The sequence below is a fragment of the Balaenoptera physalus genome (genome assembly GCF_965194825.1).
Source record: "Balaenoptera physalus genome assembly, chromosome: X".
Taxonomy (NCBI): Eukaryota; Metazoa; Chordata; class Mammalia; order Artiodactyla; family Balaenopteridae; genus Balaenoptera; species Balaenoptera physalus.
Window position 1 is genome coordinate 75,243,504 of NC_138903.1, and position 19,857 is coordinate 75,263,360.

At 34.6% G+C, this 19,857-nt stretch overlaps 1 protein-coding gene across 4 annotated transcripts in view; it reads left to right on the top strand.

The window, feature by feature from the left end:
* DACH2 (dachshund family transcription factor 2) overlaps nucleotides 1–19,857 on the top strand; it is a 639,710-nt gene that overhangs the window by 241,172 nt on the left and 378,681 nt on the right. For all 4 annotated transcript variants that reach the window (XM_082447406.1, XM_082447404.1, XM_082447403.1 and 1 more), the window contains one exon: nucleotides 11,415–11,527. In XM_082447406.1, coding sequence (XP_082303532.1) covers nucleotides 11,415–11,527 — 113 coding nt within the window. The remainder of the gene's footprint in view (nucleotides 1–11,414; nucleotides 11,528–19,857) is intronic.

The window sequence follows — 19,857 nt, forward strand, 5'->3', positions numbered from 1 at the left end:
ATTTAATTTACATTCATACAATGCCTGAAAGGATGAAAGTGTTGTCCACATGAAATGCAAGGAAATGCCTTGCTGTTCTGAACATAGAAGGAGCATTAGAGTGAGGGTCATCATCAGCTCTTTTGTGAGGTGGATGTTACATTGCTCTCAGTACACCCCACTGATGGGGTTAACTTGCCAAGAGTGTTTAAGAATTTTAAATCTTCTGTGGTTTTGACCTTGATAAATGTTATTTTTTTCCCAAAAAGGAGAAGCAATCAACAGGTTTTCACTGCTTAGAGCAGGCTTTAAATTATATTTAATAATTATGTAATAGAAGCATGTTAGTTGAATTTGTCTTGGAAAAAAATGATCAGTGATAAAACACTTCTTTTTGAAATACTTCTAATTTTAGGATATAAAAGTTTATTTCTATCTATATCCTCCTGCCTTGAGGTGAGTGTTATTTAACAGCACATTTGTTATTGTCTATCCTGCTGTGCCAGAAAATAGCATTCTCTCAAAGAAGAAAACAACCCCCAGAAAGAGAAAGTCCAAAGACAATGAATACATACACTATGAGATTCTGCCACAAAAAGTATCTTCTAGTGCAATAATTATAATAATATTAATATAAGAGTAATGGTCTAGATAATGGCATGAATCAAAAAACAAAAGCAAAACCACACAAAATAAATACATACTCTCATTTCTTATTTATAAATACAGTTCCCTCAAGTAAACGTTGAAAAAGTTTCTAATGTTATTTTACTCCATTTCCCTCCCTATATTTTGGGATAAATTTTGTCATTTCAAGTGTTAAACAATGAACATAAGTGCGTATATATTCATTTTCTCACAGTAAACCTATGGTTTTCCATTTTGAGCTGTGTCAGGCATTTTTCTAACCTTGAACTGTGCTGTGGGTTTAGCCATCAGGGATGTGCCCACAACAACATATCCTACTCTTAGAGGCCTGTATAGGCTTTGAATCTAAATCTAACTTATGGATAAGCTGGTGAAGTTTGGTTTCAAGTTTATGTCACATTAGTTAGAAGTCAGTCTCAAGGACTTGTATCACATTGCCCTTTTTGCAACCTTGTCTTGTTGCTAGTAGGAGCTATAGGATCAAATTGTCATCAGTATTATCAAGAAATCTCATCTGAAATGGAGACCCACATTAGCCATGGGTGCTATTAAATTTCATTTTGCTTCAGAAAGTGGTAAAACATTCTAGTGAGGGTCAAATGTACTTATGAGGGAACATTAAAATATGCAAATTGCATTGATTTTATTTTCCTATAGTTAAAGAAGAGATGTAAGTTATAGGTATGGGGGGAAATAACCATGTTTTTTGGAAAAGGTTCTCTTTTCAGGAAGAGTTTATTCACACTGGGTGAGGGGAACCTAGAAGGAAACAGGAAAATAATCTTTGCCAGCAGTTGGATTTGTTAAGTTTGTTTGCTTGAAGACAGTGAAGTAAAAGGTTATTTTGAGAATTCCATACTGAAAGTGATAGTGTTTTTGACTTAGAACAGCTAATGAAGAAAAAAAAAAAACAGCTTCAAGGATACCCCTATAAAAACATTATCAAAGTAATTGTATGGTGCACCACACCACTACTGTATAAAGTGAGAATCTGTTTAAATTGGAAAATTCTGCTCAAAGATGCTCACACATTAGCTGTTTCTTTTCCCTTCTTGCATATTATTTTATTGTGGAGGATTTTAGAGAGGGGAGTTTCCAATTCTTCATAATTCCTTGAATCAAATCATTTTGGTACCCATTTAGCAGATGATAAAACTGAAGCATAGAGAAGTTGAGTTTCTCAGGGTCACAAACTGGATCAATGGCACAGATAAATTCAGTTTCTGGGTTCATAGTCCCTTGCTGGGCTATTGAATTTTGCTGCCTCATGGGAACGATGATTTAGGAAGAAAAATGACTTTTAGAAAAGTGTGTTAATGTGTATCCAGGCCGCACTGTGTCAGGATTTACTTGTGATATTTGAATCTATCCAAATTTACCTGACTTCCAAATGAAAGTGAGGGAGGGCAGGGAACCTTATAAATGCATGTCCACAGCCATGGCCACCTTGAAGATCTTCATGCCTATTTACTAAAGTTTAGCAACTTATCCATGACTATGCCACAGTCAGCAACAAAGAAAAATTAGAATTTAATTATCTATTTTCTAGTCAACTGCTATGAGCTATTCTGTCTTTGATGAAAATTTTCTTTATTATTTCAAAGCGGGAAATAGATGGGGGGCAAAGGTTTTTGGGGGGAGGAATACCTAAAAAAACTGTTTTCCTATCAAAGTAAGGAATGGGGAAGAAAAATGAGAAAGAAATCTGTGTATAAACATGTATTACATGTATTACAGTTACCTTAAGAAAAAATTAGAGTTGTGAAATTAAAGTGTAAAGGTTGAGCTCTTGAATTTTGCCTTACAAGTAAGGACGCATCGGGACGTAAATTAAGTATGTAGTAGGAGATGGTTGGGAGAGTTGGAAATTCTTTCAGTACTATCATTCAGATGAGAAAACTACTTTTCTAACATGTAAACTGCAGGATATATCTCTCTGGCTAGCCTTATTTTGGCCTTCAAAATGATTTCAGTGGAAATTTTAAGTCAATTAATAACTTCAAGCATAGTAATATTACTGTTGAATTTATATAGCACTTTAAAAATTGTGGTAAAATACATATAACATAAAATGTATCATCTTAAGCATTTTATTTATTTATTTATTTTTAAAAATTTTGGTAAAATACATGTAATATATGACTTACCCTCTATACCATTTTAAGTGTATAGTTCAATAATGTTAACTGTAATCACATTGTTATGCAACAGATCTCCAAAACTTTTTGATCTTGCAAAACTGAAACTCTATGCCCATTGAAGAACAACTCGCATTTCCCCCCCTCCTCCCAGCCCCTGGCAAACACATTTCTACTTTCTGTTTCCATGAGTTTAATTACTCTAGATACCTCATATAATTGGAATCTTATAGCATTTGTCTTTTTGTGACTGCCTTATTTCACTTAGTATAATGTCCTCAAGGTTCATCCATGTTACAACATGTGTCAGAATTTTCTTCCTTTAAGTTGTATAGCACTTTCAGCTTTTCAAACTGGTGTTCACATATATTGATTAATTATCTACACACAACTATAAGGTGAGGATAATGCTATAGTATTATGCACATATTTTGCCCTTTTTTGGAGTAATTTTCCATAGGGCCAATCCAGCAGCTTTACTTAAAATATGAGCTAAAATAGACACATGAGAAAGTGGAAAACTATGTATACTTAGAAGTTAATGAATTATCTGCTTTTGACCAGAAATGTAGCATGATTCTAATGATCAGATTGATAGATTATTTAGTTTACATCTCTAATCGTAAAATGAGATAACATATTTAGAATAGTCATGTAATTTGCCTGAGGTCACACAGCTCAATAATGGCAAAACTGGTATATTAGTTTTCTGTTGCTGTGCAACCAATTGCCTCAAATTTAGCAACTTAAAATAACAACCATTTACTGTCTCACAGTTCTATCTGTCAGAAATCTGGAGGAGCTTGACTGTATTCACAGTCTTACAAGGCTGAAATCTAGGTGTTGGTCAGGGTGGGCTCTTATCTGGAAGCTCTGCAGTAGAATCTGCTCACAAGCTCATTGACGTTGACAGAAGCTAGTTCATTTCAACTATAAGACTTGTGCACCTGTTTTCTTGCTGGCTGTCAGCCCAGGGTTGCTCTTGGCTTCTAGAAGCTACCTGCATTCCTTGACATATAACGCTGTCCATTTTCATACCAGCAATGGTGTGTTCTCTAATTTTCTGTTTTTAAAGGGTTCATATAATTAGATTGGATCCACCTAGATAATCTCCTTTTCAATTAGCTCAGTCATGTGATTAGTTACCTTAATCACACGTAGAAAATCACCTTTGCCATGTAATATAACTTAATATCTCATTACATTCACAGTTTTAGCAGTTAGGGTTGGAAATCTTGGGATGGAGGAGAATTTTGGAACTCTGCCTCCCACAACTGAGATTAGAACTCAGGTTTAAGTCCTAGTGCTTTCCACTGCATTACACTGAATATCTAAGATTGTTTAAAGTAGTTTTATTTTAATATGGGTTGCTAATATTTATCCATGTAGAGCAAAATTTTAAAAAGATTTTGAATCAGCAAGGAAACTGGCTTCTGTATTTATCAATTGAATATGTGCTTCCAGGCTGTATTCCTAACCATAGAGACTAATGCAGTCAGGTTAATAGTGATCAGCTTCCTAAAAATCTTACTCAACTTCCTAAGCTCTCCAGAGTTGTGATATTAACACCATACTTCTGCAGTTTCTGATTGACATTCAAACATGAAATGTTAACTCTTGATATCATCATGGGATTATGCACAGACTGACAATTACCAATGTGACTTCATTTGCCAGACATGAAAAATAATATTTTGGCTAGCTGTAACACGCTTCCTTAACGCTGGTACTGAAGTTCCCTTTGTGGTAATCATTAAAGAGAGCCAGTATGATGACACAAAGTAAAAAGCAGTGGCCTTTCAGAAAAACAGCACCGTTTACAGCAGGTTATACTGAAACCTTCCCAAGACAGTGGAGCTTAACAAAATTTGTCCCCAGGAACCCTAATACCTTGAAGACATTTCACAATGGAAGGGTTCTAGGGTCAAATACTACGCTTAGCAGATAGTGAATCTACTCATCCAGCTGGAGAAGAACATTCATTTAAGAAGTAATTAGAGAAAAGGGAAGAAAGATATATTGGGGCAGATTGCTAGACCAAGGCATTTAGAATTTATTTTGTATGCAGTCAGGAAGTATTGAGGGTTCTAGAGCAAAAGATGACATAATGAAAGGATGTTTCACCAAAATTCAGATCACAGTTTATGTAGAATGGATTGGAACAATGAAACAACTTGTTGAACATAACCTGGGCATGAAGTGATGAGGACCTGAAGTAGGGTGTTAGAAATAGGAATGGATAGAGATGGAAATTTGCAACATATATTACAATGGAACAAAAATATTGGAGACTGAAAATGAAGGGAGAGGTGGAGGGAGAATCAAAATTACCCTCAAGTTTATAGTTTTGGCAAGGAAAAGCATGCCTATATTGCTGACAAAACAAGAGAAGGAAGGTGTGGGGAGTGGGATTTGGGGAGGCATATTTTGAATTTGAGATGCCAGTGGAATGTAAACAAATGTGAATGTTAACTTCTTACCATTCTCTTAATATCAAATTTTTGAGCAGTGACACATTCTTTGAATTCAAGAATGCCTGTATTTTAAAAACATTGTGTCTGACAGTGATATGACACACTTTAGAAGGGTTATTTCTTTTTTAAACCTTTTATTTTATTATTATTTTTTAACATCTTTATTGGAGTATAATTGCTTTACATTGTTGTGTTAGTTGCTGCTGTACAACAAAGTGAATCAACCATACGTATACATATATCCCCATATCCCCATATCCCCTCCCGCTTGCGTCTCCCTCCCACCCTCCCTATCCCACCCTTCTAGGTGGTCACAAAGCACCTAGCTGATCTCCCTGTGCTATGCGGCTGCTTCCCACTAGCTATCTATTTTACATTTGGTAGTGTATATATGTCAATGCCACTCTCTCACTTCGTCCCAGCTTACCCTTCCCCCTCCCCGTGTCCTTAAGTCCACTCTCTACGTCTGCGTCTTTAGGGAAATAGTTATTTAATTTGATTCACTGTAAGATTTACTAAGGTGCAATGATTCCATTGATGTTAATTGGAATTACATAAGCAGAACGAAAAGAGGCTACTAAGAATTCGTCATATGCCAGCATTTCTGTTATACAATCTTTGTTTATTATACTAAGACGTTTATTAGAATTCAGTCAATTTATGACAAAAACTAAACTTGTTTAAAGGTGCTAACACCAGGCTTAGAGCACATTTAATTTAAATAGGGAGCAGAGTCAAGTAAATGAAGTATAAAATAGCTTCACATTTATACTTTCTAAGAAGTGAGTAGTCAACACTTAAATTGTCTATTACATCAGATTTCTTTTTTTATTGAAGTAAAAATAGAAATTCAGCATTGGAAAAGGAATTAAATATCACCATTTAAAATAATAACTATAAATTATCCAATTTATGACAATCATAAGATTAATGCTAAACATGAATTATTCTACATGATCCTTGGTATTGTAATACATGACCCTAACAAGGAAGGTTTTCCCCCATCCCCTGAACACCGTTATGTTAAAGATAATTTCCTTAACTTCCCTAACTCTAATGGAATGCTGGTATTGATGCTTTTAATGCATTCAAATTTAAGTTTTGGATATGCCTATAAGAACTGAAAAAGGGAGTTAATGGTAATGGAATATAAATGACCTTGCCTCTGGTGTGTTTTTTTGTTCCTTGTGTTGATAGCTCCTAGAGACATGATGAGCCACACTTTAAGTTCCCATAAACCAAGAGCTGATTGACGCCCAGTTTAACATAAGCACCATTTTATGAGAGTTACCATAGTGACCAGGTTCCAGTTATCAGCTTGAACAATTTCATATATGATTAATGTTAATTGCCCATTTTGCATGGATGACTTTTTCCCGGGTGCTGAATTGGCTGCTGCTGCCTTTGATCTGGTTGAGAATACAATCCAGTGCAATAGTTAGACAAGTGATCAGTTTGCTAACACTGAGAGAAGATGGATTTAAGTTGCTGTGAGGTCAGAGTTTGTTTCTCTTCATAAACACTGAAAGGTCAGGTAGAGTTTAACTACCATTGGCATCCTTGAAATGTTGTAATAAATGTCAGGCCTAAGAGATTATTATTAATCCACAATGCAATTAAAAGTCTTATTGTTCTGATAGAAAGATTCTTATTTAATTTAACAAGCATATTGAAAAGTCAGAGCAGCACTCTCACAGTCAGGTAATCAACACCTTCAAAGCTAATGCCATTCTTGGTTTTCTTGGCTTCTAATATAATTGAAAAAAATGACACATTCAGGGACTATCCCAAGGGATTTTAAATATCAGTGATGGCTCTGAAAAGTGAATCCCAGGTCATGGCTCATGGCTCGCAGCTCCCACTTCAGGAATCCAATTGCAGCGATCTTTACAAGTTGCTGCTAATACCACAGTTAACTGCCACTATATCCTCAGTTTGTCCAAGAATGTTATGAGTGTTTCTTTAAAGAGTAGTAAGCCAAACTTTCATTGAAGAGGATAACATGACTTGTGGTTCCTCGCTAAATCATGTGCTGACCATATATGGTTTACATTAAATATCTTGAAGTCTCATGACATCACTAATTAATTTATTAATATGATTTTTTCTTTGAAATAAAATTACTCAATTGTTTACACCTTGATTCATATACAAATGGCTGATGATACAAGATAAAAATAACTCCAACAGTGAAATTTCATAATCTTAATGAACAAAGTATCAGCTACTTTATTACAACTTGGAATAAATATTTCACAGACTGTGTCATATCTTGTTGACACCAGAAGACCTATTGAATTTGTTTCTTAGGGACCCGTCAACTCTACAAAGTTTATAAACTTTGAGGTAGCGCTCTGATGGTAATCCACTTCAACTGCAGAAAAATGAAATACAGGTGATACACATTTCAATTTGGTTTTTTCTTTAATCTCAGGAAGCTGAGTTACTATTTCATTTCTTCTGAAGAAGTTTACAGAGTGAAGGGTAAAATACATATCAGGATAAATTATGTTATAGGATGACCTGGACCCAGAGAAAATCATGATTCTTTGGTATAATTTCCTTCCAAACCACCTATAAATGTTATACCTAATGTTGATTTTATAAAGCTGATGATCTCAAAGATTTAGCTGAGCTTTTTAGTAAGAGTTTTGCTATTTTGGTGGGTTGTTTGCCTTGTACCATAAAGTTTTGTTTATGGTGTTCATGGGTGATATATCCACTGGGCCATTTGGGTGGGAACTTTAAAAAGGGCCTGTTTTATTTTACAGAGTACAAATAACCTTGTAATTAAACTGAAAACAAATAATTGCCAACAAGCAATTATCATTCATTTAAAGAGTAATTACATGGTTATTTGTGCCCTGTAAAATAAAGCATTACTGAAATCAGTAACACAATCAATATTTTAGCAGAAACAGGATGCCGCAATGATGAACCTTTCAACCTATGCTGATTAAATTGTCATCCAAATAACAGTTTTCTAGTTAAATCACCACATGTTTATTTGTCTTGATTAATATATAAATATCTGCCTAATGCTAATAAAGCTCTTAAAGATAAGAAGTGTGGCAAGATCATCTATCAAGAATATTTCCCAACTTTCTACAGAGTCCTCCATAGTCTTTCATCATGTTGTCAGGCTTGTGTTCTTTGAAAAGAAATGCAAGAACTTTATTGCTAGGAATGTCTTACTACTGAGGGTTATTTGGTCTAAAAGTAAGAATAAATCTGTCTTGTATTAGTATGGAGCTCTATTGATTATAAAGCACCTTCACAAATTTTATTCTAATTAATTTACCCTAGGGGCCCAAGTCTTCTTTCCGAGAGTATAAACAAAGGCATCTGAATATGATTTTTCTCACTGATAAGTTTAAACAAGTTTGGAAGGATACATCACACAGCCATATTCACTAAAGAGTTAATCATAAATTTTAAATAGCAGGTCAAACACACATCTCTATCACTAGACCTTAAGCTCTTCAAAGGCAGAAGCTGTTCTAGGTTCTCACAATATGTCAATGAACAAACAGACCAAAACCCTTGCCCTTGTCAAGCTAACTTTTTAACCTTGTAACCCTGATACCTAGTTTCAATGCCAGATACACACTGAATGGACACTTAGTGCATGTTTGTTTATTGGATGATTGAATAAGTGAAACTGTCATTACACATGAATAACTGCTGGAACCTTCAGCCCTTGAATGGGTCTTGAAGTTTGTAGGAACTTTCAGACGTAAGACAGTATCATCTACCCTTCTTTAACCTTGTAAATAGTCAGATTGGACTGGATCATATTTTGAAGCTCTTATAATTGCCATAAAGTCTGAAGTTTAAAAGTGTTTACCTGATGATTAAATGATGGCTTTCTATTTATTTGGTCAATAATAGAGCAATCTAAGGAATATTTGGAAACTGTAGCCATGGCAAAATAATGTGTCCTATCATTACTCATTAACTGATTTTAATTAACTGTTTACCAGCCCCTACTGTGTGCTAGACACCATGAGAATTGCTCAGGGTACAGTGACAAACAAAAACAGACATATGTGCTGCCTTCATGACCTTACATTTTAGTTGGGGAGGCTCACAATTAATCATACCAACATCATAAAATTATAAACTGAAAATAACGTTAGGATGGAGAATATGATCCTCTTGGCTTATAGCATTTGTAGTAAATACTACCAAGCCATTTGTGACATTAGCCATGAATTCCCCAATATAGATCTGATGGTGGGAAATTTGACCAAATTTTTCAAATCTTGGAATTTAAGGCAGAACCATCAGACTAAGAGGCCTGTAATCTAATGCCCCCCAAGCCTGAGTCAGCTTATTGGAAAAGAGCTACATCAAATTGTGAGATTGACCAATAAATTTGGAACAGAACTATTTAAACCTTATAGCTTCCAAAGTGTACTGTCAACAACTGGCTCAGGGAAGTAGAGTGAGCATCAGACTGCTTTCTTCTGGAGACAGCCTGTCTGAAATTGATTATGAGCATAAAGACAGCACTGAAATTTTTATGCTGGAAAAGTAAAAAGAGTTATCAGGTGGGCTTTAATAAAGTTAGTAGGCTTGAATTCTGACAAATAGAAAGACACAAAGAATCACTTGGAAAGTACGGACTTGGTGACGATTATTCAACAAAAAGTGCCTTTTTCTAATGACTGGATGAATATTGTTCAGTGACCTTGGGATCCTTTAGGGCATTTGAAGTAAATTGGATATTTTCCTTATCACTATTCCTTCAAAGAGTTAGGAAGCCATAAAACAGGGCAAGGACAAACAGGATAACAACGCTGAATTAAAGAAAATAAATTATAGCCCAAACTTGAGTAGACGGAGGGAGAGGAGATTCAGTTTATAAAATTGAAACATTAAATAAGAAAAAAAGAATCTTTCATGCTAGATTGATATACAATATTGATGTACAATGAAAGAAAATAACATCAGCACAGTGTATGAAAAATGAACTGGGTACTAGTACCTCTGTATAAGGTTGCTAGAAGTTGTCTTCGTTTAAAAGCAGAGTTTGTCTTACATTGATAGAGCACTTTGCTACTGCAAAGTTGATAGACTGAGGTTTAACTTAAATTTCTTTGTGAACAAAAAGTCATTTTTGGAAATGTTCTCTATCTGAACCTTATAAATTTTTGCAGCTTGGGTTATTTAATATAGTGTTTTGCAGTATTTTGTCAAAATCCCTCTTATTCAGTTTGTAAACTGCATTTCTACTAAGAAGCAACAGCAGTATTTTAAGTAACATTAAGAAAGTAATATTTGAAATATACTGCATGACTTGAGAATGACTTGATCCTAATGTTCAGTGACTTATAAGTCTGTTCATGTGGTGACAGCTTCTAAATGATATATTCAGTACACTGACTGTATTAGGGTACAAGATGGAAGCCTGATACTGACTTTCTATTTCATTATTTTATGGATTAACATTTGCAACTGCAAACTGTTCACACCTGGGTGAAGAATGTGCAAACAGAATAGGTTAGGTTAATGTTTTAAGTTTAGCATCAACTCATCAGTTAAAAATACCAATCAATCTGTGAGAAAAAACAGCCTAGATTGCAAAGGTGGCAGGTTTCCTTAGTACAGACACTCCAAGAGAGTGTACTGCTGGTTATACAGCCTGGTTTAAATAATAGGTAGGAAAAAACATACTGAGGGCAGGGGTTCTTTGTTCCCTGTGGGCTCCCAGCAGCTGTGGAAATGCTAGTAAACATCAGGCCTTATTCTACATATCAGCTTTTTACGCCTCACCTCTGGCATGCTGAGCAGAGACTTAATCACTTCACATTCTATACAATCCTAATTCTGTTAGCCCCTATCTCAGATCTCAGTTGCATGTATTAATACCAGGGATCAAGTGTAGCTTTAAGAGCGAGGTTTGGGTTTCTCACAACAGGTAAGCTGTATTGCAAAGTGCTGGCTTGTAAATAGAATCTAAACTAGAAATTGATCTCTTATGGTTTTAATGTTTGCCATAATTATTTTGGAAGTTTAGTATAAAGTATTGGTCCTTTAGTAATCAATGAAAATAGTCTTTAATATAAAATTCTATCATTCTTGGCAATTAAACGAGATTTAGGCAAATGTAGCAAGTGATGGTATTTCCAAAGAGCATATTTTAACCTGATCTTTGTCTGTTTTTCAACAGTTCAAGGCCTGGCAGGCCTCCTAAGCGTTCTTTGGGAGTGTTGCAAGACAATGCTCGCCTTCTGCGCCGTTCAGTCCCAGGCCTCTTATCACCAGGACTTATCACTCCGACAGGTAATAAAATCCATCCGATGATCAGCCTTGTCTCTTCATACTGCCCAGCATTTGAAATGAACTAATATTGATCTAACTGCCTTGTCCTTCAGAGCTTTTCAAGCTCTACTAGAGGTTACATTATTGAATTTTTTTGAGTATTCATGAAAACAGTTTTGTTACTCCAGTGACTCAAATCAAATGGACATGACTTAAAAATTAATAGTCATTTCCTTGTAAGAAACCTCTTTCAAGGCCTTATTGTGTGTATGTATGTATGTTTTTGTGTGCTGTGGGAAGAGATGGTGGGGGCAGGGGGGACTGGCCAAACTAACATTTTCTCAAAGCCTCCTATGGGATGTAGTATACCTGCTTGTTGATATGTCTCAATAATACTCCTTTTGTTTTCAAAAGTTCTGGGCATCTGTGTATCTTTTCCATGTTATTACTCTAGGATAAAATGTAGAAATAATATGCATCATCCCTGGTAGTACCTTATGACTAGAAAAGAAGAAAGTGCAAGTAGTCATTGTCTTAAATAATGATTCAGTGTTTTTCATCGAACACTGTAATAAACAGTACTCCCCTAAAAATACCGGTCTCATAAATTTGCATTTTTGATTCTCTAAAAAAAAGAACATAAAAGCACATAAAACACTTAAAAATAAGCTTGCAACTATACCTCAATTAAAAAAAAAGAATTGAAAAAAAATAAGCTTGCTATTTCTCTAACTGAACCTTTAAAAATCATTAAAGCTACTATGTGGTAGAAAATGTATTTAATGACAATATGATCTTTGTATCTTCAATGATACAAAAAACTAAAAAAAACCTAATGTGTTTTGGGTATTAGGTCCTAGGTAATGCAAAATTATATGAGTAGTAGTCCTTGTCACAGTAGAATTAGGGAGAAGGTCATGTAAACTAATAATTTCAATTTCATTAAAGTATGATAGAGACTATAATACAAGTACATACAAGGTGCTATAATATCACAGAATGGGAGCAACTAAATCAATTTGTTAAGTTGGGTAATGCTCATAGAGATTTGAGTTATGTCTTATAGGCTGAGTGTTGGACAGATGGAGAATCAGAGGAAAAACATCCTCTGTAGACAGATATACACTGATGAGAAAGGACCTGGTATGCTAGGGGGAATAGCAATTAAGTGGAAGAGACTGGAGCAGAGATTTAAGATGGGAGACTTATAGGCAATACAGTTAGAGGTAAAAAGAGTGGGAAAAACCAGCTTGTGAAGCTATCTTGTTTAACAGTTTAGGATTTTCCATATAGACCAATGGTTTTCCAAAGGGTCTTTCAAGGACTTTCCTTACTGGCTGACATGGGATTGGGGAAGTACTTCTAGGTTCCCCACTTCTGCCTCAGAATTTTACATGTTCTATTTCATATAGGATTTTGTTCAAATAAAAAAAAAAAGCTGCTGTAGGTAAAAGGAACCACTGATAAGTAACTGAGTAAATGCTTTAAAAACAATTGCTGTTGAAGGTAAGTAGCAATGAAGGGAGAAATACTGAGGACCTGAGTTGAGGAGAATTCAGTAGAGTAGAAAAGAGATTCATAGTTGCTTCGTAATTAGAATTAATCAAACTTGATAACTGATCAAAATAGAGAGCGAGAGGATGAAATCTAGGATGATTCATGTCTAGCCTAGGTTATAAGTTGGATGATTATGTCATTAGCTAAGATAGAGAATTTAGGAAGAGACTCAGGCTTTGGGGATTAGATAATGATTTTTTAGACTTTAAATATTTATAAACAAATTCTGATACAAGAAGAAAGCAGCCCTGTGCATATAAATGAATATAGAGGGCATAACAGTGCCTGAAATATATTACCTTGGTGCTCAATAAATGATAATCTATTTATTGACTTCTGAAATACATTGACAGAGCCTAGAATCAGTACCATGTAAATAATCAGATCTGCGTCCTGATGAAAGATGTATCCTGTGTAGATGGAAGAAAAAAAGGATTTTATAATTGCTTTGAGGCTAATGTACTCTTGAGTAAACTTCGGTACCTTATCTGTCGAGAAAAACCTGTAATATATATTAAGTTTCTATTATGTACCAGACATGGGTGCTAAGTGTTTTATATACACTTCATTTAATCTTATAGTAACCTTATGAATATTGTCTTCATTTTTCAAGTAAACAATGTATGGCTCAGTGAGTTTAAATTAATTGCTTGAGGTTACAGTGCAACTGAGTGGCAGAACTGGGTTTCAGACCCTGGTGTTTTAAAGTCCAGGGCCCATACTTTTTCCTCATCATCATGATGTCTTATAGTAAATGTTAAAATCCAGTTTGAGGTTTTCATCCCCTCCTAGTTTATTTGGCATGTATGCTTCAATTCCTACAAGATAACGGAGACTCCTTCCTTGGATTAGAGCCTTGGCCTTCTGTCTTACAACTTGGATTTACCACAGTGAGAATTATTGGAAAAAAAAAGACTCCTCAATTCATAACACTTTGCTTGTGCCTAGAATGAGATGATAGAGATAGATAAAGGACTGAGTAGGGAAAGGCATGAATACTTCAGTCTAAATGGCAGACAGTAGAAAAATCATTAAACGGGAAGGAAGAAGAATCTGCACAGCTCTATAGTAATTTCTCGTCTTAGAATACATTAATTTATTTTACATGCTCAAGGATATCCTACTCACTTCCAGTCATATAAGAAGAAAACTGCTCTGTAAGCCAAGTAGAAATAATTCTGGGATTATGCATTATTTTGCATTAGACACACTTCTTCACTCCTCCATTAGCAAAGATAATTGAGAGAGAATCAATTCTCAATTTAGCTATCAGTAAGTTTCATATTTGGCATTACACTTACTATCCATTACAAACTTAACTTTCATTCATTTTGCTTAAATATACTTTTGAAGAATTCAGTTGATATTTTTAATATGATCTGTTATGGGTTGAGAATTATCCTTTTTTTCCCAAATGATTGTTAAAATGCTTTACAGTATTTTCCTGTTTCAGGTCCTTATGTCTCAACATTTTTTTGTAAAGAAAGAGATAATATTTTACAGCTCTGTATAATTTTACATACAACTGTCAAATTAATTATTGATAAGAGTCTGCTGTTACCTTCTGTTTCAATGTCATATGTCTGGAGAAGCCTCTTTGAACCCTGCTGAGTTTGCCTAAGTAAATGAAACTTATTCTCCATTTGTTTATATTATTTCTTTGCATTTGCAATTTGAAAATGGGGTCTAAGGGTAACAAAATACAATGATCATGAGATCTCTTTTTAAATATAGTGATATTTTTGTATGTTATTTTTGCCTTTAAATTGTTATTTTCCCCCCAACGGTTGCAAGCAAAAAAATGCAAGTAAAAAGGTTTAGAAATGGTTAAGTCATCATGCTTAGATTTGAGAAGAGTTCTCTATTATTCATATAGCTTGACATGTAAATTCTTAAAAATGCAGAGTAATATCAGGTATGCCATATTGTTTTATCTGCTTAGCATAAAGGTATTTCAAATTTTCTACTTTATGTGATTTTATTTCCTTTTTTGATGTGTATCATTTTTCCATTTCAAAGATGTTTATTTTCCTCTTCGTTATATTTCCTCTATATAATGGAAACTGATTCATTCAAACCCCACTAATTCAGATCTTGAGATAATTCAGAGAGTGGGTATGCTAAAGTCTCTGGTATTAATAAACGTATCTCATTTAGCAAATGAAAAGTATAAATAAAAATGTGTGTGTGTGTGTGTGTGTGTGTGCATTGGTGTAGGGTCATTAAAATACTTGGGAAATTTAACTGTACTTAGGTATCTAAAAATTACTTCAAAAATTAATTTCTATATGTATAATCAACATACTAATTACTGATGATAATTCTTTTTTCACTAAGATAGGACCCACATGTGCTATTCTTGACAATATTGTCTGATATCCATTTAGAGATTATATCTATGTAACTATAGGCCAAGAGATATAGTATGTATGTATATATGTATGTATCTATCATCAATTAATATCTATCTATAGATAAAAATGTATATAATTCATGATTTTCATTTAACATATGTTTCTTTTTTTAAATTGGAGTATAATTGCTTTACAATCTTGTGTTAGTTTCTGCTGTACAATGAAGTGAATCAGCTATATGTATACCTATATCCCCTCCTTCTTGGACTTCCCTCCCACACCCCCCCCATCCCACCCATCTAGGTAGTGACAGAGCACCGAGCTGAGCTTCCTGTGCTTTATAGCGTGTTCCCACTAGCTATCTATTTTATGCATAGTAGTGTATATATGTCAATCCTAATCTCCCAATTCATCCCACCCTCCCCTTCCCCTCCTGTGTCCACATATCCGTTCTCTATGTCTACGTCTCTATTCCCGTCCTGCAATAGGTTCCTCTGTACCATCTTTCTAGATTCCACATATATGTGTTAATACATGATATTTGTTTTGCTCTTTCTGACTTACTTCACTCTGTATGACAGACTCTAGCTCCATCAACATCTCTACAAATAACCCAATTTCGTGCCTTTTTATGGCTGAGTAATATTCCATTGTATATATGTACCACATCTTCTTTATCCATTCATCTGTTCTTGAACATTTAGGTTGTTTCCATGTCCTGGCTATTGGAAATAGTGCTGCAATGAACCTTGGGGTACATGTGTCCTTTTGAATTATGGTTTTCTCAGGGTATATGCCTAGTAGTGGGATTGCTGGGTCGTATGGTAGTTCTATTTTTAGTTTTTTAAGGGACCTCCATACTGTTCTCCACAGTGGCTGTATCAATTTACATTCCCACCAACAGTGCAAGAGGGTTCCCTTTTCTCCACACCCTTTCCAGCATTTATTGTTTGTAGATTTTTTGATGCTGGCCATTCTGACCGGTGTGAGGTGATACCTCATTGTAGTTTTGATTTGCATTTCTCTAATAATTAGTGATGTTGAGCATCTTTTCATGTGCCTCTTGTCCATCTGTATGTCTTCTCTGGAGAAATGTCTATTTAGGTCTTCTGCCCATTTTTTAATTGGGTTGTTTGTGTTTTTGATATTGAGCTCCATGATCTGTTTGTATATTTTGGAGATTAATCCTTTGTTGCTTCTTTTGCAAATATTTTCTCCCATTCTGAGGTTGTCTTTTCATTAACATATGTTTCTTGAACATCTGTTCTGCACCAAACAATATGAGAAAACATTACAACACATTGAAATAAAATTCATTTGGTGAGTCAGATTTTTCTCAAATTCCATCCAGCCTTTTATTGAGTTACTAAAAAATGATGAAATTTAATTTTTTTTTGCCTTCATATATTGCACTGCTGATATTCTTATCTCATGTTTCTGTCTCTGTTTCTATTGTGCAATCTGTGTCTTAATTCCCTGATAGGTCATTAATACAAAATAATCCTATTACCTAGTATTTTCTGTAAAATATTTTGGGTTATAGAGGGAAAAAGAAGAAGGACTTTTATCCCCATCTTTCTCTGCAGATCTGGAGAAGTGCTAATATCCCTGGATCACACTCAAAGCACGGATTAGTCATGTGTGCCTTTGAATTTCCCAAAATATGACTACTCCCCTTTCCTCAGTTTATGAACCATTTCAAACAGACAGACATGGAATTTGGCCTGAGAGAGACTTAAACTGACAGCTTACAAGGAAGTAATAAAGTGCTTCAAATGAAATTCCTGTAGTGTTCACTCTTTAAAAGATAGCAGATTCTTCATCTGTTTGGTTTTTTTTTTCTTCGAGTTCTATTGTGACAAAATATTTTTAGGAATTTCAGCTGCCATCCAACTCCCTGGGAAACTGAGCCTGTGAATATCCAATCCTGTAATAGTAGCTACAACAATCAGCTCAGGATTGGAAGAGCCATAAGTAGAATCCTGCCAGGTCTTTGCAGTGAGATGTTAGCTTCATGATATGGTATAATGCCAGTTAGCCTGATAGCATGATTGGAATCAGCACCCTTCTCTTTTCAAGATGCATTTCATATTCTTATTCAGTTGGCTTGGATGCTAAGAAGTGGTCATAAGGAGGACAGAGTGGTCCTAGGCCTTTCTTCTGTGAGTGTAAGACAGGAGAGATCTATCTAGAAAGAACCAAACCAACCTTTTTAATGGTCAACTTAAGACATTTCTGTTTCTGTGACTATCTTTGACTTTTTCAATGAGTAATATTGTAAGGCATGCTTCATGTCACACAAATGGTAACTGATTTTATGTCATTGCCTTTTCTTTGTTTTTCGTGTGTCCAGGAAGAACCATTGGCCTAATAGGAGCCAGAGTTGAATGACTAAAATTTTCTAATATGGAGTTTAGACTAACATACAATTTCGGTATCTCCACTAAACAAAAAGATTAACTACATCAGTTTAATAACAGGAACTTCATTCATTATATTAGCTAAATCTGGATTTCCAAAACACTGATTTCTATATTTGCCAGTCCTTTTTTTCTATATATATTATAATTATCCTAACCTAAAAATGTCTCCACCCAATTTAATAGATGCCTGTGAATCATTTTTGTATTATATTGATGGCTCATAGAGCAAAAGCCATTGCTTATTTCCAGTGTAGGTGGAGGAGAAAACTTGGAATTTAAGCAAACCTTACAGGATGATGATGGTGATGATGATGATGATAAGCTTTATAGTGCTTTATTAAGTGCTCCCAAATCTTTAGTGTGTGTCTATGTGTATGTAGGTAGCTAAACTTTTAGTTTTAAAAAAGAACACTTTTCAAGGTCCATCCATGTTGTCATGAATGATGGGATTTTATTCTTTTTTACGGGTGAGTAGTATTCCATTTTATATGTATACCACTTCTTCATTATGCATTCATCTATTGATGGGAACGTAAGTTTCTTCCGTATCTTGGCTATTGTAAATAATGCTGCAATGAATATAGGGGTATAAATATCTTTTCAGAATAGTGTTTTTGTTTTCTTTGGATAAATCTCCAGGAGTGGAATTGCTGGATCATATGGTAGTTCTATTTTTAATTTTTTGAGGAACCTTCATACTATTTTCCATAATGGCTACAACAATTACATTCCCACCAGCAACGCAAAGGGGTTTGCTATTCTCCACATCCTTGCCAATACTTGTTTTTTGTTGTCTTTTTCATAATAGCCATCCTGATAGGTGTGAGGTGATACCTCATTGTGATTTTGATTTGAGTTTCCCTGATGAATAGTGGTGTTGAGCATTTTTTCATGTGCTTGTTGGCAATCTGTATGTTTTCCTTGGAAAAATGTCTACACAGATTTAATCAGGTTGTTTGTTCTTTTGATGTTGAATTGTATGAATTTTTTGTATATTTTTGGATATGAACTCCTTATCAGATATATCCTTTGAAAATATGTTCTCCCGTTCAGTAGGTGACATTTACATTCTGTTGATAGTTCCCGTCACTGTACAAAAGCTTTTTACTTCGATGTAGTCCCATGTGTTTATTTTGCTTTTGCTTCCCTTGCCCGAGGAGATGTATCAAAAAAATATTATTAAAACCGATGTCAAAGAGCTTATTGCCTGTGTTTTCTTCTAGGAGTTTTATAGTTTCAGGTCCTAAATTTAAGTCTTCAATCCTTTTTGAATTTATATTTGTTCATGGTGTGAGATAGTAATACAGTTTGATTCCTTTGCAAGTAACTGTTAAGTTTCCCAACACTATTTACTGAAGAGGTTGCCTTTTCACCATTGTATGTTCTTACATTCTCTGTTGTAGATTAATCGATCATAAGTGTATGGGTTTATTTCTGGGCTCTCTATTCTGTACCATTGATCTATGTGTCTGTATTTGTGCCAGTACCATACAGATAGGATTACTATAGTTTTGTAGTATAGTTTGAAATCAGGAGTGTGACATCTCCAGTTTTGTACTTTTTTTTACTTAATATTGGTTTAGCTATTTGGGGTCATTTGTGTTTCCACACAAATTTTAGAATTTGTATTCTAATTCAAACGATGAATTATTTATTACACTTCTATGAAAAATGCCATTTGTATTTTGATAGGGATTGCATTGAATCTGTAGATTGCCTTGGGTAGTATGGTCATTTTAACAATATTAATTCTTCCAGTCCATGAACATGGTATATTTTCCATCTGTTTGTGTCATCTTCAATCTTGTTCATCAGTGTCTTATAGTTTCTTTGAACAGGTCTTTTCCTACTTAGATTTATTCCTTGGCATTTTATACATTTTGATGCGATTGTAAATGGGATTGTTTTGATTTCTCTTTCTGATAGTTCATTGTTAGTGTCTAGAAATGCAACAGGTTCCTATATATTAATTTTGTATCCTGCAACTTTACTGAATTCACTGATGAGTTCTAGTATT